Source organism: Eurosta solidaginis, chromosome 4, assembly GCF_040869045.1.
Source record: "Eurosta solidaginis isolate ZX-2024a chromosome 4, ASM4086904v1, whole genome shotgun sequence".
Classification (NCBI taxonomy): domain Eukaryota; kingdom Metazoa; phylum Arthropoda; class Insecta; order Diptera; family Tephritidae; genus Eurosta; species Eurosta solidaginis.
This window is the reverse complement of record NC_090322.1, coordinates 182385442-182413181: the sequence shown is the minus strand read 5'-3', so window position 1 is coordinate 182413181 and position 27740 is coordinate 182385442. Positions and strand designations below refer to the sequence as shown.

Here is a 27740-nt window from a genome sequence, read left to right as displayed (position 1 = left end):
AAACAGCTGATCGAACTTACCTTATGGAAATCAATGTTATCGATTAATGGTGCCATACTATAACGCTAACGCCATAACCATACCATAGCCAACCAATTGGTTTTTGGTTTCTCGCCATGTCCATAACCTAAAAATATTTGAGTTGGTAAATTTATTAACTTTTTGTAGATTTTATTGATTGTTTTGGTTATGTTATGACTAAGAGACTTATTTTTTGTAGAATATGTTTGTAAGTTTTTGCGTTTTCTTGATTTTTATTAAACTTTCACGATTTTAAGGCTAAGTGTTCCCTTAAAAATCTCAAAACTCGATCGACCGCAGCTGACATTGTGAATGAAACTAAGTGTGATATCTTCTGCATAAACTCATCCCTAGCTCCGGTCAAAAATTGTGTTTTTGATGTTTTTCTGATAGTTTATAAATTATATTACTGTGCAATCACATTAAAAATGGATTTCAACTCCCTGCTGCAGCAGGCACAACGCCTTACAAACGAAACACAAAATTCTGAAGAATTGCCGCGTGTGGAACGCACAATTTCGCAAGTTTTGCAAGCCACACAGGAACTGCATTCACGTGTCACTCAAACCGGCGCCCAGGATATACAAGCGTACGTTATGTTTTCCAGCTACATTCATAAATATAAGATTACGTATAAAATAACCCCAGCGGGTTAGGGGGTTAGAATATACCCGCGGTAAGTATGTCTGTCGTAAGGGGCGACTAAAATATCGGTTTCAAGGGGTTTGTGTAGCGCAGCCCTTTCAGGTTGCCAGCGCAATAAATAGCTTCTCCAAACCCAATTGTCAACCTCACCTATCCTTGGGGAATCCTGTTTCATTAACAGCCGGGCTCTGGCGACCCCGAACTCCTCATGGATCTAGGGGGTGGGATTGCGGGATGGCCTAGAAGGTTGCATGTGGTCATAACAAATCGTTCCCGAGATGGTCGGGCTTGGTACCGGAACGTACCGTATCTGCATCCGGCAAAGGACCATCAACTCGATAACGCACCCCGAGGACTTCGGGGAGTATCCTTATCGCTACAACAACAAAATGTCTAAAATAATTGCTAAAACTACATGCCATTTCAGACACATTCTGCTAGGTTCCAAAGGCATTGATTTACCGAAAATATCACAAAAGTTAGAATCTCTAAATGCACGAAAGACATTTGAGCCACTTGATCCCATTGCTGATACGGATGTCCGTAGCTTTTTGAAAAACGAAAAGGAGAATGCTATATTGTCTATGATTGAGGAGGTCAATAGAAGTGTAAGTTTGTGTATGTTTTATAATAAAAATTGCTTTGTTAAGACTTTAATTTTCTTTGTTAAGACTTTTGAAGCAGCAGAAAAACGTCGTTGGGAGAGTGTTCGGAATGAATGGCAGCAAGAGAAAGTTAAGCTATTGAATTCCCTGGTTGGACCATCACAAAACTGGATCGACATACAAAAATTGCCTGAACAGACTATTTTAAATGAAACATTTGGCTCGCGTTCATGCCTCAATCGTATTGTTAGTCCTTTTGCATATAAAAAAATCATAAAGTTTACTTTATTTTAATTTAATACAAATAAACAGGAAATGGCTTATGCGCGTGAAGTGTATGAATATAACAGCGCTGTGGTAAAAGGAGCTTTTAGACCTAATCTTGTGCAGAAATTTTCAAAGATTGCAGAGACTTTTGATGATCAAAAAGTTAATGAAATATGGGAAATCATGAAATATATGGTGAATATAGCACCGGTGTCTCGTAATCGCGATCCTATACAAAATCGTACGCAAATAACTCAATTCATTGATCAAGCTAAAAAGTATTTGGAAAATAGGTGGGTGGGAAAATTTATTTTAAGTAGCCATACATACTATTTATAATTTCATAAATTTTTTGCAGGTATAAGCTATATATGTCAACTATTATAAGCAGTAATTTGCGGGAAGCACAACGTGGTGGTGTACCTAGTACTTTTAATTTGGTATCCTCATTTGTGGGTTTGACTTTTAATCAATCAAATTGTTTTGGTTTGCAAGACGCAAGCATTGACAACAAACCACTTTGGCCGATGGTTTATTATTGTTTGCGTTGTGGCGATATGCAATCTGCATTACGTTGCATGCAAATGGGCGGGTAAGTGAGACACATTTATTTATAAATTTGTTTTTGTAAAACACGAACTGTTTGAAAAAAAAACTCATTCTAAAATGGTCTAAAATACCAATATATATGTATATGAACAGTGCCGGACATGAAGATTTCATACAAGTACTTGAAGATAAAATAAATAAACCAGAGCAAAGGATTAACTCGAAGCTGGAAGGCCAATTGAAATTGCATTACTGTAATAAAATAAAAAATTCTACGGATCCTTACAAAAAAGCGGTATGTATATATACTAGAGCTGGGACTATCCGCATATTCGAATATCCGGATATCCATACGGATATGCATTGACACGGATAAAATCCGGACGGCATCGATATCCTGTTAATATTCGTTTGTGAAACTATCCGGATATCCGGATTTATCAAGATCCGGTTAATAGCCGTATTTTTGGATATCCAGTGAAAGCAACAAATTGATTTACCATATATGTTTATTTCACATTAATAACAATAAATTCGTGGGGCATTTAAACCAATTAACAGCATTTTTTCACAATATAAACAAATGGCACTGTTCTTATTTTTACTTGTTTGTAGCTTTTTAATTTTTGACGTTAATTTAATTTTACATATTTTGTGAATAATTTTTCGATGTTTGCTTCGTTCAATTCTGATATGCAGATATTCAACTTTTATATTCCAGTATCTGGACATACGGATATCCGGATTTCCGTTTACGTATCCCGATAGTCGAACAGCGGATATCCGGATTTCCCATTTGTGAATCCGGATAGCTGGATTTTTGCTTAGCTATTCGGTTATTCGAATATCCGGTTTATCGGGATAGTTGAAAAATCCGGATGCAGTTCACAGCCCTAATATATACGCATATTTTAAAATTTTTGAAATATTTTCTTTTGTTTTTAGGTTTATTGTATAATTGCTGGATGTGATATTAACGAACAGCACTTAGAGGTAGCGAAAACCACCGATGATTTCTTATGGATTCAGCTCTCTTTGTTACGCCCGGAATCGCATGACAATACCGAAGTTCTCACATATTCCGGCCTACAAACGATGATACTTGAAAAATATGGTGAAAAACATTTCAATGCTAGTGAGCAGCGTCATCTATACTTTCAAGTGCTCGCTTTAACAGGGCAGTTTGAAGCTGCCATTGAATTTTTAGCTCGCACTGAACAATATCGCACGCATGCTGTACATATTGCATTGGCTTTGAATGAAATGTTTTTGATTGGCGGACCACGTAATGTGCAAGAGCCATTGTGTAAGGCGATATTTTAAGAATTAAAAAAAAAAAAACATTTTTTTCATAGCAAATTATATATATTTTTTCTAGTATCTGTTGACATTGAGGATCCAATACCTATGCGTCGCTTAAATATCGCGCGTTTAATAATGTTATATGTTAAGAAATTTGAAATTAGCGATCCCGCCGAGGCGCTGCAGTACTATTTCTTTTTGAGAAATCTTAAAGATCCCGAAGGCCGCAATTTATTTTTGGCCTGTGTTAGTGACTTGGCTATTGAGTGTCGAAATTATGATTTAATTTTTGGTAAAATGCAACCAAATGGTATTATGTCGGGGTAAAAAAAAAAAACATTTAAGTATCCTATTTTATAGCTCACTCACATTTTATATTTCCTTAGAGGACTGTTTGAGCAATTCGATTGCGTTGAGTTCGATACGCGCACTGCTGCTGGTATGGCTGCTGAGGAGTTGGTGACCAAAGGCATGTTCGAGGATGCTATTAAACTGTTTGATATTGCTTCGGTAAGGCTGAGTATTTATTAATTCGTCGTATTATTTAATGTAATGTGTATTTTAAGTGAAACTCCTTAAGATATTGTGAGGTTAACAATTGCCACTTTTTTATTATATGCTTTGTCAACAGTGTCCCCATCCCAGCGCGAGTTTTTGTAGCGATAAGGTTGCTCCCCGAAGGCTTTGGGGAGTGTTATCGAAGTGATGAACCTTTGCCGGATACAGATCCGGTACGCTTCGGTACCACAGCACCATTAAGGTGCTAGCCCGTTCATCTCGGGAACGATTTATGTGGCCACATTAATCCTTCAGGCCATCCCACCCTCCCCACCACCAAGTTCCATGAGGAGCAACAACAACAACAGGAGCTGGGGTCTCCAGAGCCTCGTCTGTTAGTGAAACAGGATACGCCGCGGATAGGTGATGTTGACAATTGGGTTTGTAGAAGCTATATATTGTGCTGGCAACCTGAAGGGTTGTGAACAGCCCCTTGAATCTGGTATTTTAGTCGCCTCTTACGCAAGCATACCTACCGCGGGTATATTCTGACCCCCTGACCCACTGGGGGAATCAAACATGTGAATGCTTTTGCTAAAGTTTTTCGAAAAGACTTGTGACTTCGTGTGTATTTCTGCCATGAAAAGTTCAATGTTGATCTAGATCAGCATAAAAACTGTAGCTCGCACCAATGATAGGAAATTTAGTTACGGTAGAAATTATTGAAAGATAAAAGAGTAAGCTTTTCCAATGTAAGTATATTTCCTTAAGAAGAACATAGTCCCTTAAGGCGTAATATAAAATACCTTCGGCGAGTATTTTGCGTTTACAAGTATTATAATTCGATACGAGATGGTATATGAGGCGAAAGTATTATAATAACCATGGTATAAATATTACAAGGTAAAACATGTGAGAGCCGAAATGACGTTTAAAAAAATTTTAAAATTCTCACTGCTCACATTTTTATTTTTTATTTTGGTTTTGTTTTCAAAACAAAAAGTACAACAAACTGTAATATATTTGGTAATTCTATACGACAGTATGACACTCTTAATACACGTTAAAAAATATCAAGAGGGGTATCAAAAGACGCGTTTTGGATCCAGGATCGCGAATCCGAAAGCGGAGGTAAAAAATGTTTGGTCTGTCAAGAAATACTTGCAAAAGAAATTTTGAAAATTTTCATGTGGTTGTAACTTTGTGGTACCCACAAAAAAAAAATTGTGAACATAAGTGTTTTGCGCGGATATAGTTTTGGTCTCCAAACCGGTGATGGACCCACCCAAGATAATTTTGTATAAGCGCTGCCAAAGGCCGGAGCACTCCGGGGTAATTTTTCGGTTTTTCGTTAATATCTTTTGAACGATCTAAAATGTTTATTATCCGCCTTCGGATTATTGTTGTCGAAGTCAATACGAGTCCTTTAATACCTCTCTTGGTATTTTTGGACGCGTATTACCAGTGGCATGCATTCGTATAGAATTACCATATATTTTTGCGTTCTAACATTAATATTACGGTATTTTATCCAAAACCGAATTATTTATTGGTGGGAATAACGTTTTTTTTGGTGGGAAAGAAATCTCAACGGTCAACCGCATTCCAGAATTTTCAATTCAAGAGTTGTATTGTGGTTTCCCGCAAAAAGAAGCATCATGCCACGATCCTCTTCTGAGGAATTTTCCTCAACAAATTGTTTAGAAATTTATCTACGACTGCGCGACGAGAAGATTAGCCCGACTTACCGCCAAGGTGTACGGAAGAGATACATATCTACTAATAACAAAAATTTGGTGTGATATATATCTGAAGAGATTAAGGTCTAGCTTTCCATCCAATTCGATCGAAGGCTACGTATCGTGTATTCGTTTTTATACGAACTGGCTTACCTAAATACATGTTTTGTGCCGACCGAAACATTTATCTGCTAAGGCGGACGAACTTTTGGTGCCAAGGTAATGCCGAGGGACACACAATACCATTTATAAAAATTTTCTTATATATTTTTGATGGATAGGCCAACACACTAGCTCTACACCACGGCGGCAGACTTTGACCGTTCAGCCTCCACGAACTATCATACTCCAACTGGACGATGATGTTTAGCTAAGCTGCGAAGAGCTACAGCGTTTTTGATGGCGAGGGCAAGTCACGGGAAGATCTCCACTGGGTTCGGAGAAGCAGATGGGGGAAGACTTTGACCTCTCTTGGTGCCCCATGTTGGCGTCAGTTATCGCGGAACAGGGTATGCCGGAGTGACTTGTTACACAACGACCAGCATCTGCTAAATGGTTAAGCGCCAATTAAAAATGTATCTTCCAACCGCGAGGAAAAGGACCAAAACAAACCAAAGAATACCTCCAAGATCACTTTTTTCCGCAGTAGCGAGGACACTTGAGACTGCTGATCTCTTATAAAGTAAAGTTTCAGCATATTTAAGGGTTAAAGACGGGTCATTCAAGTGAAGGATGAATGAAAAATCAATAAGGGTGGTCTCCAACATTCGCTTCCTAATTAGAATAGGTTAAGAAGGAAGGTCTTTTCTTTTGTCCGTTTGCAAAAATAGGACGAGTTGAGGCATCCACTATATTGGCAACTCATTTTTTTTGCCATATATAAAAATAGATTTCAAAACTTTTAGAAATATTTTTCCACTTATTTCATAAGCATTTTATTTTTCGGGCATTAAAAAAGTGAAAAATGTCATACCAACAATTTTTTTTGTGTTTTCTTTGGTTTGGCATTTCCACAAAGTTTAAGAGAGTGATTTTAAAATTTTTTTAAAAATCAAAAAACCATTATGGCCGCCAAGAAGAGTAAATGGTTTTATCTGGTAATATTTATACCATGATAATAACTAATTTTTTTGTCATTTACCTCCCTAGAATGTCTAATCAAAAATCACCAAGCGTAAAGTTCTACAAACTACAGGTTATATAGTGTGATTCGAATTCCTTTAATTCCCCTAATAATTTTTTTAATTTAATTCATTTATTACGGCTGTTTAGGCCTAAAACTTAAACTACTAAGTACAATTCATTATTATAATCACTTATTTCTATTGAATGAATGCCATGTGATTCCGATCAGCATATTTACTGGCATGACAAACGGACGAGTGTGGGAGCCACTCATTTAAGTAAGGTTGGAAAGGACGCGTTTCCAATCCTCCAGTGCTCCCAGCTTAAGGCAAGAAAATTTGGAACTTATATTTTTCAATTATATTTGCATTTTAAGCTGTCGGAATGTATTGGTCTCCGATCAACACAGCTAAACATGTCTTTGGATGTTGAAAATTGAAAATAACGTGTACCCAATCACCCCTCAACTTTGTTTAGTAAAGACGCTGTCGGAATGCATGAAATTTCCGATCAGCACAGCTCAAAATATATTGGGTGGTTGAAAAGGACGTGTTTCCAATCCCCCCTGCTCCAACTTTTGTTTGACCTTATTTTCGTTACACACCATATAATATTATTTTTATATTAATGCTGTCGGAATGCAAGTGATTCCGATCACCAACAGTAAATATAGGCTGAAAATACCCAGTTCCAGCGAAATTAGTTGTTGGAACTGTCTGGAGTTACAGGTGGCGACTGATTATCTTTTCTTTAGGGCCGGGTGCATTGTGTTTTGCTGCTACCAATATTACCATTCCGTTTTCGCGCTCCAGTATCGGATATATCATGTAAAAAAAATGAAAGAAAAAAAAACAACTTTATCTTATCTTATTGGAAGGGTTTTACAATGCTCCAATAAACTTTTATTAAAAGTATTGAAGTTATTACTACTTTTTTTGTGATTAGGAAGTTCATTGAAATATTTTAGGCCCTTATAAAATATATTTTGCTTGTCCACTTCTGTTTTGAAAAGAGGTAATCTAAAATAATTGTTTTCTCTGATTACGTATGAATGCGCATCATTTAAATATATAATATTTTCGCTGAGGTACAAATTTCATACTGTGGTAGATTATAAGCTGTTTTATACTCAACCAGTTTAGTGCTTCTATCATGTTATTAATGGGAGTATCATACCTCATATTTAATATAAATCTCATAGATTTATTTTGCATAACTTGTAGCTTATCTACCTGTGTTTCATTGGCCATAAAGAATATTGTGGGACAATATATGAAATGCGGCTCTATGATGGATTTATACACTTTCAGTTTGTATTTTCTACTGATAAATTTGCATGACCTCTTCCAAAAACCAATTTTCTTCCCTATTTTGGCAACTATATAATCAGTATGATCTTTAAATTTTAATTTATTATCAATCTGAACCCCTAAGTACTTGAAAGTTTTAACTTCGTTAATGTTTGAGTTCATTATTTTTAGCTCGATTTTAAAAGATTCCTTATTCATCTCTCTAGATATGACCATGAAATGGGTTTTATTAACATTAAGTTTAAGCTTATTGTTACGAAGCCACCTGTATAGGGAGTTCAAGTCTTCCTGCATTTTGCTCCTAGCTAACATGATATCAATTTCATTTACTTCGAGCAATGCGTCATACGCAAACAGCCTTATTTTACTATGTTTTAGTGCCGAAGATAAGTTTCGATTTCTCGATTTATGTCAACAATACTATCATCAAAGAAGGAATTCAATGCTTGAGCTATATCTTCGGATGTTTCATATGTCATAAATGAATCATGTAGCGGCAGCCTGTGGGTCAATGCAACATTGCAAAAGTCCGAACACCGCTGTATCTGTGTGTTAACAGCAACGGAGTTACCCTTATGTGTGTTAGTAACGTGATTTGGATGTATGAATATGTATCTGTTAGTGTGGGTGAAATTAGTATCGTGAAAGTTTATGTCTGTCGTTTCCCGCCAAAATAGGATTGTATGTATTGGTGTCTTTCGTTCTTGAGTGAAAGTGGTGAGAAAGAAATGCTTTCGATCTATGGGGTACGATCGCCAAACGATGACAGGGCATGCCTCAAATGTAAAGTACATTCAAGTGAGTGCGGAAGCTACTAAAGTCGTGGTAAATGCAAAGTTAGTCTTTTGTGAAAAAAAAAAAATAAGTTTCGGTTTACGGTTGTTACTAACCGCGTTATTGGCCCGTTAAGCACCGGCACATAGGAAAAAACAACTCGGTGTCCTGGATCCTATTCAGGTGAGTCAGTGAAATACCCAGCCCCAGTCCCTGGTGCGTGTGGACTATTCCTGAACATAAATAAAATTGTTAAAAATGTAAATTAAATTAAATAAAATTAAATACCTAAAATTCATAAAATTGAATAAATAAATATAAGTAAATACAAAGATAATGTGAAGTAATAAAATTAAATAAAATAATGAAAGTTAAAAATAAAATTAAATTTAAATAAATTAACTAAAATTATAAAATAAAATAAAATAAAATAACATACATAAATACATAAAGTCCAACATTTGAGTAAAATCTAATACCTAGATAACATTAAATATACAGATAAAATTAAGTAAAATAAATTAAAATCAACTAAATAAATAAAATGACATAAATAGGTATATTGGAATAATAAAAAAAGCAAATAAATAAATAAAATAACATAACTCGATGAAAGTCAATAAAAATAATAAGTCCACATGTACCCTAATGTCTGCTTTCGTTGTCAGCATGACCCTAGTCCCTAAAATTCTTTTCCCTTGCCTATTCAGATTGCGACACAAAGGTTTAAACCTGCCACACCAGCCACCATCATTAGTGCCACGACACGCACGCACACACACAGACACCAAAGAGAAGCAAATAAGCGGGGTAGTATCTGAAGTCCAGCAGGAGGGGAAACATAGAGCCGGTGCCCGACTCCACGCCGAAGGGTATAAAAGAGGGGCATCTTGGCGCTCCTGTCCGGCACCGCAGCATTTTTTCGAAGCTTCGCCTGCAGAAAAAACCACAATAGAGGAGAGAGGAACCAACGCCGCATTTGTTTTGTTGCAGTTTTTTTCTGCAATCCATTTGCTTGAATTTTTTTGCTAGTTTAGGTTAAAATTACCAACTTTCTCAATTTAATTTTTTTGGATTTTTCTGAATTTGCAATCATCTTTTCAACGGAATGTGGTAGTTAAATTTTAGATCTAGCTTTTAGTTTTTTTTCTATTTTAATAACTGAAAACCTGGATGAATTTTGGTTAGATTTTTGTATGAATTTAATTGTCATTATAGCACCCTAATATTAAGAATTTTTTTTATAATTATTAACATTTCCACTTGTACATTTCTTCTTACCTCTTCACACCTTTTTTTATTTGCCTCACAGTTCATTTCTTACTTTTTTACCTCTTATTACCCTCGTAATAATCTACATTTTTCGGATTTCCATATTTTTCTTCAGTTCTTGGTTAATTTTCAGTTTTCTTTCGCGTTCGGTTTTTATACCTTGCACTTATATTTTTTTCTTTCTTCTATTTCGCTTTTTTTCGCATTTAAGGTTTGCTACATTTTTTTCACCTAACTCTTCTTCTTTTCGACTCGGGCTTTTCTTACACGCTTTGAGTTTCTTCCTTTTCTTACTTAGCCCATTTTTTTCATTATCTTTCAATACTTAATTTAGATTTTTTTGCGATTCCATTTTTGTGGCCCGAAGTACTAAATTTTTGAGTTTTTTCAATACCCCGGACCATATTAAACTTAGTAAACTTTAAATCTTTTATTATTGCCACATTTCATATCCATTTATATATATAGTTTTCATAATTTAATTTGTTTGACCGCGCGTAAAGCCTTTGCTCCGGGCCGCAACCGCATGCCCGAATAACTTTGCAATTTCTCATTATCCCCTCTTCCACCTATTACTGAGTAGTCGTTCCAACATAGGATTTGTTTGTAGGTATATGCTCATGTACGTATGTATCTGTTGATCTTCCAGCCACGCTCTCTCTTTTCGACGCAGGCGCCTCCGTCGCGGGATATGCTCGGTAAGTGATATTTCTTTAAGCTATTCATTTTAATCAAAAAAGTGTATATACAAACGTACACATATCTCACCTTTTAACAAAGAAACCCTATTGGAAGCCAAGAGGGTGATAATCGCTTGGCATACAGTGGCGGCTCGCTAAGTACACTTAACGAGTTGCAAATAAGAATTTTTTTTTCATTTTTGAGTTTCTGTGTCATGTTAAAGTTTTTGTTACTTAATAATTTTCAATTTAATCAATTTTGGCATTATTAGTTTTCCTTTTACGTTAAAGCTCCTGTCATATTTTCGATTCAGTAATTTTTAATTTCAAGTTTCATTATAGAGTTTCCCTTTGTGTTTTTTTTGTCTTTTTGCATTCATAACCTTTCTATTAAATAAACATTTCCGGTTGACTTTCGGTATCTTGATGTTTCTTTGAGTTCCTAATTGTCCAACTTAGCTTCCTTTTCCTTACTACCTATGTTTCAAAAACGCATTCTGTATTATTAGCCTCCTGCAATCCATATATATATACAATAGATATAAGTCGTCTCCATAACTAGCCGTAAGATAGGTGATATTGTTGAATTGTGAATTTTATTAATATTATTTTTCTGGTCAGGGTAACTATTGAATAAAGAGTCTTTATAACGTTTACGCCAAAAATTCATACGTTTATATTCAGCAGGTTCATGGGTTGATTCCATTCAAAAATGATAGGCTAAGACACTCAGTTGGTGTGGGTGTTTCACATGTGCAAAAAAGGGGACGTGAATGTGAGGCGACTATGACTGACTAGACTGGATAGGGACATGGGACAGTAACATACCGACAAATGTCATGCTAAGGGGACGTTGCTAAATTTAGGAGTCACAGCGACGTCCAAGGCTGCGTCAAGGTTTTACGCAGAGTGGGAGGGATGACTCCACCTGACACGGATAGACCTTTTCTTCCAGCTTTCCTTTCCTTTTCATAGATTTCAGGCATGAACCTCTCTCTTGTTTGTATAACTGTAGGTAAGGCGAGTGAGCAAAAACTCACCCCGCCCGACGAGCTATCAGGGGCTTGCCAGCATGCCAAATGCTACCTCCGCCTTACCCCAACAGTCAGTCATACAACAATCACTGTCAGGATATTGTCTCGCACCTCAGTTAAGTTTACTGCTTGCTTAAGGTGTTTCCACATTAATTTCCTATCAGAGGAATTTAGGCGATATTTTTCTCCATATACTTAATCTTTCTAATTTTGATTAGTTTCTTATGATACTTCGCAACCGTATTATATTTCGAAAATTCACCAGAGGATCTGGCTTGTGAGTGCAATTGGATTTTTAATTTCGGTCAGTTCATGATGTTGTTGTTCTCGCCTCATTATGCAGATGGTGTTCTGGGGACATAAGAAGACAGCCCGTGGCGATTCTGAGAGCAGTATTTTGGCAGGCCTGTAGTTTCTTCCAGTGGGTGATTTTTAGGCTTGGCGACCATATGGGTGACGCGTAGCACGTAATCGGCTGGCTAATTGCTTTGTATGTAGTCATGAGCGTTTTTTTATCTTTTCCCCAAGTACTGCCAGCGAGGGATTTGAGGATTTTGTTACGGCTCTGAATTCTCGGAACAATTGCGGCTGCGTGCTCACGAAAATGTAGATCCTGATCAAACGTCACACCCAAGATTTTGGGGTGTAGGACAGTCGGTAGCGTAGTGCCATCGACGTGGATGTTCAAAATGGTCGATATTTGGAGCGTCCATGTTGTAAATAAGGTCGCGGAAGATTTAGTCGGTGATAATGCCAGGTTTCGCAAGGCGTAAAAACTAGAGAGATCAGGGAGGTAGCCGTTTATTTTATTGCATAGCGCATCGATCTTTGGGCCTGGCCCTGTGGCCATTATTGTGCAGTCATCGGCGTAGGAAACGATTGTGACTCCTTCCGGTGGTGAAGGTAGCTTAGATATGTAGAAATTAAACAAAAGCGGGGATAGGACACCACCCTGTGGCACCCCTTGTTTAATTCTCCTTGGTTTTGATGTTTCGTTTCTAAATTGCACCGATGCCTGCCGACCACCCAGATAATTTGCGGTCCACCTTTTAAGACATGGGGGAAGGGTAGACCCTTCTAGGTCTTGCAGTATCGAGCCATGGTTGACCGTATCAAAAGCTTTTGATAGGTCTAGCGCTACGAGTACTATTCTATGGTGGAGGTATTGATTTAAACCGCAATTTATCTACGTGATAATGGCATTTAGCGCGGTGGTAGTGCTATGGAGTTTTCTGAAGCCATGCTGATGAGAGACTAGCTGCAAATTTGCTTGGAAATAAGGGAGCAAAATGGCTTCAAGCGTCTTTGCTACTGGCGATAGGAGAGATATCGAACGATACCACTCTCCTATGTTAGCTGGTTTCCCAGGCTTTAGTAGCGCGACCACTTTGGCGATTTTCCATTTCTCGGGTATAACAAAGGTGGAAAGAGACAGGTTGAAGACATGTGCTAAATATTTGACACCCTCTTTCCCTAGGCTTTTAAGCATCGGCATGGCTATGCCGTCTGGGCCCACTGCTTTGGATGGTTTATCGCGACCAATGGCGTCCTCAACCTCTTTAGCGGTGATGGTGGTTGGTGACGCGCTGATTTTGTGTTTATGTGCGCGTCTATTGGCCCTCCGTCTATCTTTGTCGACCGTAGAATGCATTATATATTGTCGGCAGAAAGAGCTCGCGCCTTTTTTCGCATCCGACAGCACTTTGTCGCCAAAGGCGATGGAAACTTTGTCTTTGTGCTTAGTCGGATTCGATAGCGACTTTACGGTGGACCAAAGTTTACCCACACCGATAGAGGTTACAACCTCTTAGGTGCTCCTCCCATTTCGCCCGCTTGTGTTCGTCCACAAGCAATCTGATGCGTTGGTTTATATCCCTTATTTGGTGGTCGCCTGGATCAAGCTGTCTTATAAGGTCACGTTCTCTCGCTAAGTTTGCGGCCTCCGCCGGGAAGTGGGGCCGAATTTCGGGAATTCTCCCGGCGGGAATGAAACGTGCCGAGGCCGATTCAATGACCTTACGGAAGGCACGCTCCCCTTGGCGGGCATCAGTCTGGATAGGGAGGGCAGCAAAGAGGTTGTCTGTATAAGATTTATATTCTTCCCACTTTCCTTTTTTGAAGTTTATGAAAGTGCGTTTTTCAGTGACGATGAAGTCGGCGGTACGCTCAAGCGAAATAAGTATGGGCAGGTGGTCGGATGCCAATGTTACCATCGGCTGCACGCAGTTTACGAGTTCTGCGCTCACGATTGAGATATCTGGCGAGCTGTGACAGCTTCCTACCATACGTGTGGGGGCGTCTCCGTTTATTGTGCAGAACGTCGTTTCTTCTATTTGATCCGCCAACATCTCACCCCTACTGTCCGCCCGCAAGTTTGAATGCCATAGATCATGATGGGCATTGAAATCGCCTAAGATAATGCGATTGTTGCCAGTGAGTAACGCCCTGATATTAGGGCGGTATCCACTGGGGCAACAAGTGGCAGGAGGGATGTAGATGTTGATGATTTCTAGTTTTGCATCGCCTGACCGGACAGATAGGCCTTGACGTTCTAAGACATTTTCCCTGCGGTCGATGCCAGGATCTAATATATAATATTGCACAGAGTGGTGTATGATAAACGCGAGACCGCCTCCATTTCCGCTCTCGCGGTCTTTCCTGTGGACGTTATACCCAGAGCAGGTCTGCAATGCAGATTTTGCTGTGAGTTTAGTCTCTTGAATCGCAGCAATGTGGATGTTGTGCCGCTTCATGAAATCGACTATCTCCGTAATCTTCCCAGTTAGTCCATTACAGTTTAACTGCAGAATTCTGAAGTGCATAAGGGGAGACGTCGCCACTCTGGGGGTAAGTGACGGGTGACTACGCCTGGGTTGGGGAAGGCCAGGACGCAATTGCTGTTGTGGCCCTAGGACTGGGCGTCCTTGGGCAAGCATTGGGGTACCCGGATGATTTGGGTTTGCGGCCTGGCAACATGGCGCGATGAAACCCGTCGGGGGGTTGCCGTCGCGGAGACCAGAACATCTAGGAAAGTGGCACCACCCAAGGCAGGAGCTGCATTGTGCGGATGTCGCAAACATATATATTCTGTGCTGGCAAACGGTGCAAACGGAGGTAGGGACTAAGAGTCTGTTTCCCTGACCTACACGATTGCTGCCGGAAAAGAGGGGGGAGAAGACGGGGGCAGGGGCTGTTGCTCAGCATTGCTTCCGACTCTACTACGAAGATTGTAGTTATGAGTGGTAGCAGCTGTTTGAGTTGTTGGCGCCGTGGGGCGCGAGCAACAGCGGGTACTTGTTGTGGCTTGCTGAGCAGCGGGGCTGCTGGAAGGTAGTGGGGGGGGGGGGGGGGGGGGGGGCGCTCAGACGTAGACTACGGGACGCCCTTGGGCGTGAACAGCAAGGAGCCACAAAAGATTTATAAAAGTTACGTGGACGTCGGGTTTTGGGATCAATCCCAGAACAACCTGTCCGATGCAACCATCCCTTACACGAGACACACTGAACAGAGTATGACCGTCCTAAAAAGATTCTTTTCCGGCAGATGCAGCAAAACCATTTCTCAGGACCGGGGTCAGGAGACGGACCCGGATTGGATTCGATGCCTTCCCGGAGTAAGAATATGGAGCAGTCCTGCTGCAAGGAGCTGCTGGGAGGATGACAATTTGTGGGAGGGACGCAACAAATTAAATGGGGTTACACTGAAATGAGAGTCCTTGGTCGGGAAAAATCCCGAGTCGCTCCGGTACATAGAACCGACTGCCTTGGGAAGCGGTCAGTTCATGATCGTACCACTTATTTCTCAACCTCGCTATCGGTGGTATACATAGTATATATCTCATACAACCGATTGTTCAGATAAGAAACTTTGCGCAATTTCTTCCCCATTTTAACAGCTAGAAGCTTAAAATTTCACCAAATGCTTACGGGTATAGTATATATTGTTGTCTGAAAAAATCATTGAGATCTGTGGTATATATAGTATATATCTCATACAACCGATTGTTCAGATAAGAAACTTGGCGCAATTTCTACCCCATTTTAACAGCTATAAGCTTCAAATTTCACCGATTGCTTGCGTGTATAGTATATATTGTTGTGTCAAAAAATCATAGAGATCTGTGATATATATAATATATATATGATGGTATATATAGTATATATACATATATAGTATATATATATATTTTTTTTTTTGCTATTTCGGCCCCATTTTAACAGCTAGAAGCTTCAAATTTCACCAAATGCTTACGTGTATAGCATATATTGATGTCTGAAAAAATCATTGAGACCGGTGGAATACATACTTTCACCAAATGCTTACGTGTATAGTATATATTGTTGTCTGAAAAAATCATTGAGATCGGTGGTATATATAGTATATATCTCATACAACCGATTGTTCAGATAAGAAACTTTGCGCAATTTCTGCCCCATTTTAACAGCTAGAAGCTTCAAATTTCACCAAATGATTACGTGTATAGCATATATTGTTGTCTGAAAAAATCATAGAGATCGGTGGTACATATATTATATACCCCATATAAACTGTATTTTATTGCCCCTTTTTTACGGCTAGAAGCTTCAAAATTCATAAAATTTCATCAAATAGTTACGTTTACGTCATATATTGTTGAAATACGTGATTCGTAGTCATAGTTTTTACACGCAGACCACAAAAAACCTGAAACTTTGCATCCTCACAGATCTGTTCACTATATATTTCTTATCTTATACATCCGATTATTCGGAGATTACGAATGGGATAAGATTATTGTTCAGCCCCATTCATGAAAGGTATGAAGTCTTCGGCACAGCCGAAGACAGTCCCGTCCTTTCTTGTTTTAATAGTAAGACTACACCTCCTGTGTGTCTGCTATGAGAATCGCAACGAACCATTGTATAATAAGGAATGTTTATTTCCGCATCACTAACATCCGATGTTATACATGATTCTGAACATAAAACGATGTCCGGATTTAACTCTTCTATAATTCTTTCTAGTTCAGCTTTGTTGGCTAGAAAAATACATATATTTAGGTAAATGCACTGTAAGTTAAAAGCTTTTATCCCCCGATCAGCTAGTTTTGGTGGCTAAAAGCCCACGCGTTGTCTTTCCAGCTTAAGTTTCCTTAAATAACCTGGGCATTCATAACTCATGATGTTGTGTTCTGTATTAATATTTAAAACATTTATTTAGGGATACACTCTCTGTACAGTCTTCGACTTTATGTTCCCCGCTGCATTTACTACACCTCTGTTTAAGTGTACAAGTAGCCGCTATATGGTTAAACCCTATGCATTTATAACATCTTTTTACCGTTTGAACATCGTAAACTGGACAGCGGTCCCAACCAATATTGATCATGCATGTATAAAATAATAATTTTATTAAAAAATTTTATGGAGATCTTTTGTTGTTCAGTAACAATTTTATTCTACCAGGAAATTTCAAAAATTTTCATTTTACATTTTCAAACTCATCAAAAATCTCAAAGAAAACTCTCACACCAAAGACATACAGTAGAATACCAAAAACAATAGTATGGCGTATAAATTTGTTAAAAACAACCTTAGGAGTTTTAATAAAAGATGGTCCTTTTGTTAAGACAATTTGATTTCTAAATTGGTTAACAGGGCACTTAACAGTTTCAATTACATCTGTTGAAGATTCTTCACAATACACAGTTTCCAAAGTAATGGTATGGTTATTAATATACTGTCTTGAAAGAGCATCATCTACTTTGTTCTCTTTTCCAGGCTTATAATGAAATGTTGGAGAAAATTCTTCGATAAATGCACGCCATCTTTTAATTTTTGTATTTGGGTTTTTTTCCGAAATAGAGAATATAAGTGGCTGATGGTCAGTAAATATCCTTACATTTTTTGTACAATACAAATAATGTCTCAACGCTTTCAATGCCCACACAATAGCCAACATCTCACGTTCGTTTGTTGCATAGTTTTGCTCAGTGGAAGAAAGCGCTCGAGAAATCATTGTGATTGGTTTACTATTTTGAGATAATACCGCTCCTAATGCATTTGACGAAGCATCAGTTGTTAACTCAAATGGACAATTAAAATCTGGATACTGTAAAAGTACATCTTCCGAAGCAAGTATGTTCTTCATTTTTGTAAAAGCGAACTCTGCTTCACGATCAAAATTAATTTTCACATGTTTCGAATTATTTGCGTCAATATGGCCATTCTCACCACGCAAAAATTTTGTTAATGGTTTCACTATTGAAGCATAATTTTTAACAAATCTGCGATAATAGCCAGCTAGCCCAAGAAAAGATCGCAACCCCCGTAATGTCTCCGGCATTTTATAGTTAATTATATCCCGAACTTTATCAGGATAGGTTCGAATACCATTTTGTGAAACCATGAATCCTAAAAACTCAACATATGTCTTACAAAATTTCGACTTATCTTACGATACCCTCATTCCTGATTGCTCCAACATTTTAAAAATTTTATCTACATCTCTTATGTGTGTATCTTCGTCGCGTGAAAAAACAATAATGTCATCGATGTAAACGTGACATGTCTTACCTATTTCGTCGCGTAGAACATCATCAATTGCACGCTGAAAAATTCTTGGGGCGTTTTTCAATCCAAACGGCAAACGACAAAACTCGTATTTTCCATTATTAATGCTGAAAGCAGTTTTTTGCCTGCCCTTTTCCTATAAATTTATCTGCTGGAAACCAGATTTCAAATCAAGAGTAGTGAAAAACCGTGATTTTCCTAAATTTGACAAAATTACAGAAATTCGGGTATTGGATATTTATCTGATATAGTTTTTTCATTGATTTTTCGGAAATCAATTACTATTCGCAACTTTTGCTTTCCATTTTCATCCAACCCCTTTTTTGTTACAACGTTTATTGGAGAATTATATGTAGAACACGATTTTCTAATTATGCCATCTTTCAGAAGACTAAGTATTTCATTATTAATGAAATCTGCAGCAGACATAGGATAAGGATAACCTCTACTATAAATAGGATCATCTGTTACTGTACGTATTTTAGCTACTACATTTGTATTAAAAGCCATGGCTCGGTTTGGATTCGCGAACGCATTAATATTATTATTTATCATTTCTCTGAAATGATTACGTACATGTTCCGGAACTGAATCTTCTGTTATCCTAATCAGGTTAACTTGAGCTGTTCAATTGCAACTCTACCATTTCGATAACACAAATATCCACTTTCTGTATAAATTTTCGCATCAATTTCTCTTAAAAAGTCATATCCTATAATACCGTCAAACGTGTTTAATGTTTCAAGGAAGTAAAACGTTGAAGTATGATCAAGTAAATTAACTAGACACTTTTGATTTATTAAATTGACTCCATTTATTGATTTTAATCTAAACGGATGTTTTATTAATTTGACTCGACAAAGAATTGAAAAATTTTTAATATAGTTTTTTGATGTACCAGTATCAATTAAGAAACGAAGCTCCTGTCCATTCACCATTTTTTTAGTAATGTATGGAAGGAGCGAATTTAGTTTAAAAAAATTTATCTCATCACTAAAATCTGAAACTTGAATTTGGGACTCATTATCATCAAATTCAATCCCACCAATATTATTTTCATTATAATTGAGTTCATCACAAAACTGACCAGTTTTGTCAGGCATATAATTTATACGTTGAGTTTTTTCCAAAGGCCTCTCAAAAGGCCAGATAGTTCCCTAGGGCGTTTAAATGGTACTAATCGATTCGGCAATTGCTCAGGATGAGCGATAATTGACGGGTGAGCAGAATTAACATTCCGACTTGGAGTTAGAAAACCATTTCCTGATGTCCTTGGCTTATAAAGTGATGACCCTGGGTCCACTTCCATTTGCTGCGGTTGATTTTTAAAATTTGAACCTGATAACGGACTACGTTTACTCAGAGTTACAGATGGACGGAAATTGTTAGGTTTTATCATATTACCTATAGCAAAAGTGTTTGCAAAGTTCGACCGTTTATGATTCTATTCTAATTCCTTAGCAATGGCTAATGCAGTAGGGAGGTCCTTTGGCCTTGATGAAAAAAGGATATCACATAAAGGACGACGGAGCCCAGAGATGAAAACACGTAGAGCGTTTTGTCTGGCTTTCTCATTTACCGCATCTATTACTTCATTAGTGTTACTACTGTAAGTCATTATATGCTTGTGTATTATCAGAATTAAATGCTCCTCAACCTTACCATAATACTACCCTGCCTAAGCATACTCAGCTCATTTTCAAGAACATATATATAAGAATAATAATTTATTTATTTACGGTCTTTAAGACCTAGTTCAAGGTAAAAAAAATATATATATATAAATAAATTGTATACATTACATGCTTAATGACTTACAGTATAAAAATAATTTTGCTTTAAACTTATTAATATTTTCAGTCTTTTATCGCATTTGGTAATTCATTGTACATTTTATAACCTATATATTCTAAAGTCTTCTTCGCGAACTCCGTTCTTACTCTAGGCAGTCTTATATTTCCGCTGCTTCTTGTTCCATAGTTATGTCTTTCATTATTAAAATGTATTCTCCCGTTCAGATAATTCGGTGTTATTCCCAATTTCATATGATGTATAAATTTCAATGTGAAATAATATATCGACTGTTTTACACTGAGCCAGTTTAACATATTTAGCACTGTAGTTTTTGGTGTTCTTGGCGAATATTTTAAAATTAATCGCATTGCCTTGTTTTGTTGTATCTGCAGTTTTTTTTATTTGTGTGTCATTTGCTAATAGCAGGATTGTTGGACAATAGATAAAGTGCGGTTCAATAATTGATCGATACACTAATATTTTGTGTCGTTCACTAATATATTTACAAGTTCTGTACATAAAACCATTTTTTTTTTGCAATTTTGTTTTCTAAATAACTTATGTGTTCTCCAAATCTAAGGTTTTTGTCGATCCAGACTCCTAGGTATTTGATCTTGTCTACTTGCTGAATTTCAACATTTCTTATCTTCAGAGTAATATTGCTAAGGTTATTGGCACCCATAATGCTTTGATTTTTGCAAAATATCATACTTTTGGTTTTATCCACATTCACTTTCAACTTTCTATGGCATAGCCATTTGTAAAGGGAGTCTAAGTCTTCTTGCATTTTCGATACCGCAAAGTCCGCACTTCTTTCACTGATCGTTATCAATACATCATCCGCAAATAGTCGAATATTGCAATATTTCAAGCATTCTTTAATATCGTTAATATATATTGTAAACAATAGCGGTGCTAATACTGAACCTTACGGTAGCCCAATATATACATCAGCAACCGGTGAAACTGCACTTCCAATTATTGTCTTCTGCTTTCTATTACTCAAATAGCTTCTGAACCATTCCAAGACTTTTCCTCTTATCCCATTATTAAACATAACATTAAGCAGTCCTCTCTATCCACAGTTTCAAAAGCACGTTTTAAGTCTAAAAAGACTGAGATCACAACTTTCTTGTCAGTTATATCCTCTTTCCATTCCGCAATAACCATATTCAGTGCTGTTTCGCAAGGATGGCTCTTCCTATACCCAGATTGTTCAGGTATAATAATTTGGTATTTATCTAGATATGCCAGTAATTGATTTTTAACCACCGTTTCCATAATTTTTTCATCTGCGGGTACCGTATTAATTGGGCGCAGTTCCTCCGGCCTTACTGTATTTTTGACTTTTTCCGCAGGTACTATAGTTTATACTTTCCAGCAATTTGGAACAATGCTACTGTTTATTGATTCGTTTATTATATCTTTGTAGAAGTGAGCAATGTAAATCATGGCATCTTTAAATACCCCCTCCGACAAAAGCTTTTTTCCACCATATTTGTTTCTAAAAGATTTAGTAATGTTCATTATATCATCTAACTCTACGTCGGTGAATTGAAAAGTTTCAATTGCATTATTTACACTTGTTTCTGTCGCAATCGGAATTATTTCAATGCTATCATTAATTTCAGCTATGCTCTGTACAAAAAATGTATTAAGGCATTGGCTATATCGTATTCCTTCTCGAGGCATTCACCGTTAATTACTATTTTGCTAACGACCTTTTTGTCATCGGTGAGCTCAGCAAGATCTTTTAAAGACTTCCACATCCGCTTCATGTCTCCTGCACTATCGAGCACTTTATCTTCCATATATTTCTTCTTTTTATACATAACAGTTTTTTTATATATTTTTTTAATGCCATTATAATCCACCCAGTTGCCAGTATTTCTAGCAGTATTATAGGATTCAAGTTTTCTTTTGTGCAGTTCCCTTAGCTCACGGTCATACCACTTATTCCTCAGTTGTATTTGGATCCTCTTCTCATACGTCAATGCTTGCATAGCTTCAGTTAAAATATGGTTCAGGATCTCAGTTCTACGTTCTACTCCTACATGAGACACAGAGCTAAAGTCGCATGTTCGCAGCAGATTTAAAAGATTTTCTGCGCTATAGTACTCCCAGTTGGTGACAGTAGCAACTTTTCTCATTTTGCAATATTTAGCTGTTGGTACTTTGTAATGAATTGTTTCATGATCGGAAATTCTATATTCACTTACATGTTCAGTTTTAACTTGCTCATTATTGCTGAACAATAAGTCTATTTTCGTAGAAGAGTGCTCAGTTATTCTTGTGTTGAAATTTATTCTTTGTACCATAGCCATTTGTGCAAATAAACTTATAAGCTGGTTTGAGTATGTTGATGATATATTCATATTAATGTTAAAATCTCCAACTATTATAATGTTGTCAGATTCCCTGAGGTGTTCATTGATGACATTGTTTAAGTATGTTATGAAGTCAGCATCACTGCTATTTGGTGAGTGATAGAGTACACCAATTTGCCATTTTAACGCATATTTTTTAAGTTTTATGATAATGCACCACACATTCCTGTCAATAGCTTTATTACACACTATACTATATTGTAAATTTTCATGTACATACATTAAAACACCACCTGTATGTCTACTGTGGGAATCGCAGCGGAAGAATTTATATGTGGAAATGCATAGCTCAGAATCCATGATTTTATCTGTTGTACATGTTTCCGCGCATAAAACAATGCTGGGTTTTTTTATTTCTATAAGATGTTCCAGCTCTAGCTTATTTGCTGTTATACTATTAATATTAAGATATATACAGTCCAAGTTGAGCACTTTGTAACGCAGGTTTGTATTAGTTTTTGACTTGTGTTTTGTGGTTACAGATTCCCTCATTGGTTGCTAATAGCCAATCTTCCCCTTCCTTGCTATGAGCTTTTGTTGATACACAGGGCACATTCTGTCCATGGAATCGTGATTTTCGTCCAGTCCCAAATTTAATTCTTTATTTGCCCTGATGCAGTTGATGCATTTAGTTATTGCTTCTTTATTGCATACCACATATTTATACTCACCCAAGCATTTTGTGCATACTTCTTTTGCTTTGCAGTCACTGGCTTTGTGATTGAAGCCTTTGCATTTGAAACAACATAGTACTTGCACTGCATCATATACTCTGCACCGCTCCCAGCCTACATTGAGCATTTCTCCGGCTAGTATATTCATAAAAGCTTCAACCTCCACTTCAAGTACGGCGTTATAGTAAATTTTCTCATTTTTTTTAACTTCATACTGCTTGACAATTTTTATATCTGTTTCGGATAGACAATTATTCTGACGTTTAATTCTCTGGGTAAGCTCATCATTATCATACTTGAAATTTATACCAGTTACAATAACGGTTGGTTTCACTTTCATAGGAATCTTCACATTGTAGTTATTTCCGAGGCTGTTCTCAATAGCATTTTTTATTTTCTCACGATAATGGTCATTTGCACTTTCTACAATCACTACACCGCTTTGTCTTGCTACTATATTTGTAATTTGTAGCTCATTTGGATCGACATTCAAGTTTAGATCATTTTTGGGTTTTTCAGCACCTTGGTTTGTATTTGGCTTAACTATTAAGGGAACAGCTTTTCTAATCTCTGGCAACGCTTTTGTTACAGCTGCATACGATGCCTTGGCTTCAACATTGCCGTTTCTCTTTATTTCTGTGCATATTTTTTTATTTTCATTACTAATTGTTTCAATCATTTTCTTATTGTAATTTTTATTGCTTTTTAACTCTTCGCATACTTGCTCACTGCTTCGCTTGAACCCTTCTGCTATTTCGCGGATTTTGTTTCCTTCTTTCACACTTCTTTCGCAAGACTCTTGAGCTTTTTGCATTGCTTTGATTCTTTCACTAAATGCAACTTCCACTGCTTTAAGTACTTGTTTAATCTCTAGCTCATTTTTCTTTAGTGAATTATCAAACTCACTTCTATACTCTGCTAATTGTTGTCCATTCTGCTTTACCACCATTTGCATATCTTTAAGGATGTCATCAACGTTATGTACATACTGCACGCAGTCAGTACACATAAACCTAAGCATCTCACATTCTACAAGTTTGGTGACGCTGTATTGATCCAAGCCTGAGCATTTTGTTGTTAAGTGGTAATATTTACCACACACCCACGCCTTTTTACGCTTCTCCTCGTATATTACTTTTGCATTTGTCACATTTTTTCTCCATTCTGCTTTCCACATATACAAAATTTATTATAAAAGTAGTTTACAATGTTTTTGCATAAAATAACTGCAGAACATTTATGTCCGCTAATTGTAGTTGAATTTTAGAGTTTTTATGTATATTTTTCACAAATATTTAGTGCGTATAACTAATTAAAAAAGATTTTAGAATATGCGCATATTTTTCACCGCTTTCTTTATCTGCGTACGTCTGATCCAGCCTTCCAATGATCGCTTCAAAATTTAAAACAGTATTGAAAGATGACAACGTCATGTTGGCGGAACCAGTAATTTTATTTCTAAGTATACGTAGAGCTACGTAATATTTTTCTGATCCCTTAGGGTAATGTTTGATTGCGAAATTCGCAGCAGAACGCCATGTTGGATAACATGAAGCATCACCAGCAAACTCCGGTAAAGATTTAACTAAATCTAATCTACAGTTCCCTGAATCAATTGTAGAAATTATTTCCACTGGCTTGTAAGCCTCTACATTTGGTACCTCTAATCGCCCAAGAGCCAAAGTAAGCGAATCTAGTTTAGCCGCTAATTCTCGCCTAACATTTTCACTTGCCTGTATTTTATTATCTAACTCCTGTCTAGTATTATCACTTGCTACCTTAATTATTTCCAATACTTGTTCCCGTGTTATACTCATTTTATTAACCCAAACTATCCTAAATTATTACACAAATAATTTAAATTATTTAAATTACAAATTATATGTAATTTAAGTATTCTATTTTTTTCTAAGTAAAGTCGAAAAGGATCCTTTGTAAAAAAAAAATTTATAAAAACAATCTTAATATTTGCGCAGTACCCTAGAACACACAAAAAAAAAAAAAAAATTCAAAATCGCATATAAATCAAATGATAGTATTTTCTTTTAACAATAGGAATTTTTATGCCCTCATAATAAATTCAAATATTTAAACCAAATAGCCACATCAATTTTGATATCTACTTACAGTTTATATTTTATTTTTAGATATAGGTACTTGATCGATTAAAAGATTATTTGATTGAAGAATATAAATTGATTAAATGATGTTAGTTGATTGTATTATTGTCTTATCCTTCCGTTAAAGACTAACCCGTCTGGAATATATTTTCCTTTGCCTATAAGAATCGGAGATTGTGTTTCAGGATTCGAGCGCTGCTTTACTTTTTTTCTCCGTTAAAAATTGCTTGTTGTTTAGGGATTATGAATGATGCGGCGTATAGGATTTTATGATCCTTTTTTGCACGTTCAAAATTTTCGGAGTTATTTTATTTCACTTTTTAAAAAGAGTTTCAATAGAAATATTTAGGATTATATGATCCTTTTAATAGTCACTATTTTATTTTTCACAAAGCGAATTCAACGGAGCTTCATATCTAGGATTTTATAATCATTTGAAAAGAAAACTTTAAGACAGCCCCACGTTGGGCGCCAAATAATAATTTTATTAAAAAATTTTATGGAGATCTTTTGTTGTTCAGTAACAATTTTATTCTACCAGGAAATTTCAAAAATTTTCATTTTACATTTTCAAATTCATCAAAAATCTCAAAGAAAACTCTTTCACATCAAAGCCATACAGTAGAATACCTTAACTTATATATCACGTTTTTTATTTCATTTAATAGATGCAAAGTCAAGCGTTACGCTATCTTGCCATACTCCTTTCTCAAGTCGTACATCAAAGTTCTCAAAAAGATTCGCTACGCGAACGTTTAACAGTAACTGCGGCTGACTTTAGAGAGCGGATGCGGGGTAAGACTGAGTCTGTGTATTTTGATATACATTTCTTAATGTCTTTTTGTTCTTTTGTCAACAGGCAATCGCATCGAATGTGAGCCAAAAGTTATTTCCACATTCAATTTACTATGCGAACTTGTTTCTTTCTTTGATTATTATCACGAACAAAAGTATCAATTGGCGTTGGAAGTGCTTGCTAACACTAAACTTGTGCCCTTGTCAATGGGAGAGTTGGAGGAGTGCATAAATAATTTCAAACGCTTGGGTGGTGAGATTTGTAAAGTGTATCCAGATATATTATTGGCAGCAATGGATATTTTATATGCTCAGTACAAAAGTGTTAAGGGTCGTGATACTGGTATTGTAGATACGGGGCGTGATCGTGTAAGTAACTATGTAACTATATGTACCATTTAAATTTGTAATCTGTTTTACGATCTGTTTTCTAATGTAGCAGTTGCAACATTTGCGTGAAAAGGCTAAAGCTATTACGAATATGGCTGCCACGGTCCCATACCGCATGCCAGGCGATACAAATAAAAGACTTGTTCAAACAGAAATATTAATGCACTAAATTGAAGAACGCAATTTATAAAAATGTCTGCTAAAAAAATAATAAATGTCAAAGTGAAAGAGAAAACTAAATATATTTTAATTCACATCTTTAAATGCAACGCATTTATTTTTTTATTCCTACAATGTATAATGCATGTTTTGATATATACTTTAAGGGTTATGACTTTTTCGATTCTTATGTTTACATACAGTTTCATACCACAAAACTTATCAAGCAAAATCATTTTTAATTTTATAACAATTATATTCACCATGGCTGGGTGGAAAAAAAGTGGACATTAGAAAGAATTATAGACCAAAATAATGTTGAACATTTTTGTAAATGGTGTCAAAAAGAAGTCGATATAAACAAAAAACAATTGGGACTGGACCCGAAAAGAGTACAAGTTTTTTCGAATCTCTCAACATAAGCTTTTAGTTTAAGAGAATATCTTGCAGCTTTTTAATTTCGTATGGGGACAAATCCAGTCTATCCAGTATGTATATAAAAAAACGTTCTAACTCAGAAGTGGAATACAAAAAATTTTAATTGACGTTGGCAATGTTGTGAGAAGTAATATTGGTGAAGCTTTTTGCAAATATCCATATTTTTCGATAGTGTTTAGTCTTACGATGAGCTTAGAATGCGAAGGACTGAGTAGAATATCGCGAGAGCTATAATAACTTTCGCAAAAACAAAGACGAGACTGAATACAATCAGCAACTGCCTTGACGTTTTTTTTAACGTTTCTCGTTCCTCCCAACTATGTTATTGCTGAAAACTGACATTTGTAATCCATCAGAAATGAAGGTACTGACACTCGTCGTTAGTAATAATTGTGTGCCAGCCCTAATAGTCACTGGATGGATTGCAGCCAACGCCATCTAACAGTCAGATCGGTTGCACGAGCAGAAGGTGTAATGTGAAAAATATAAGTATGGCCGCGCTGTCTTTTAGGCAAGAATCTGGCGATCAGCCAATCAGGTGCTCGCTTTGATTCTTGCTTAGCTGACGCAGCCCTCTGTAGGAAAACATCGGTAGCTTATTATAAGAAAGA

General features: G+C 36.6%; 1 protein-coding gene across 2 annotated transcripts; it reads left to right on the top strand.

Annotated features, from left to right (window-relative positions):
* The first annotated feature begins 321 nt into the window (after positions 1-321).
* Positions 322-26801, top strand: LOC137250750 (nuclear pore complex protein Nup93-1-like). 2 transcript variants are annotated; one of them, XM_067784132.1, is made up of 12 exons: positions 322-610; positions 1094-1274; positions 1338-1517; positions 1584-1831; positions 1897-2130; positions 2241-2382; positions 3033-3393; positions 3466-3712; positions 3776-3899; positions 26016-26142; positions 26207-26511; positions 26585-26801. In XM_067784132.1, the coding sequence occupies exons 1-12, from the start codon at positions 450-452 to the stop codon at positions 26699-26701; spliced, it is 2427 nt and encodes an 808-aa protein (XP_067640233.1). In that variant the 5' UTR covers positions 322-449; the 3' UTR covers positions 26702-26801. The 2 variants fall into 2 exon arrangements, with proteins under 2 accessions (XP_067640233.1, XP_067640231.1); XM_067784130.1 differs by having other exon boundaries at positions 323-610; positions 26582-26801.
* Positions 26802-27740: the final 939 nt, after the last annotated feature.

Excerpts from the sequence above, each read along its gene's own strand:
- LOC137250750 (XM_067784130.1), top strand. The coding sequence starts at position 450 with ATGGATTTCAACTCCCTGCTGCAGCAGGCACAACGCCTTACAAACGAA. Across the intron at positions 1,275-1,337 it reads TTGAGGAGGTCAATAGAAGT|ACTTTTGAAGCAGCAGAAAA; the intron begins GTAAGTTTGTGT and ends TTCTTTGTTAAG. Across the intron at positions 3,713-3,775 it reads CCAAATGGTATTATGTCGGG|AGGACTGTTTGAGCAATTCG; the intron begins GTAAAAAAAAAA and ends ATATTTCCTTAG.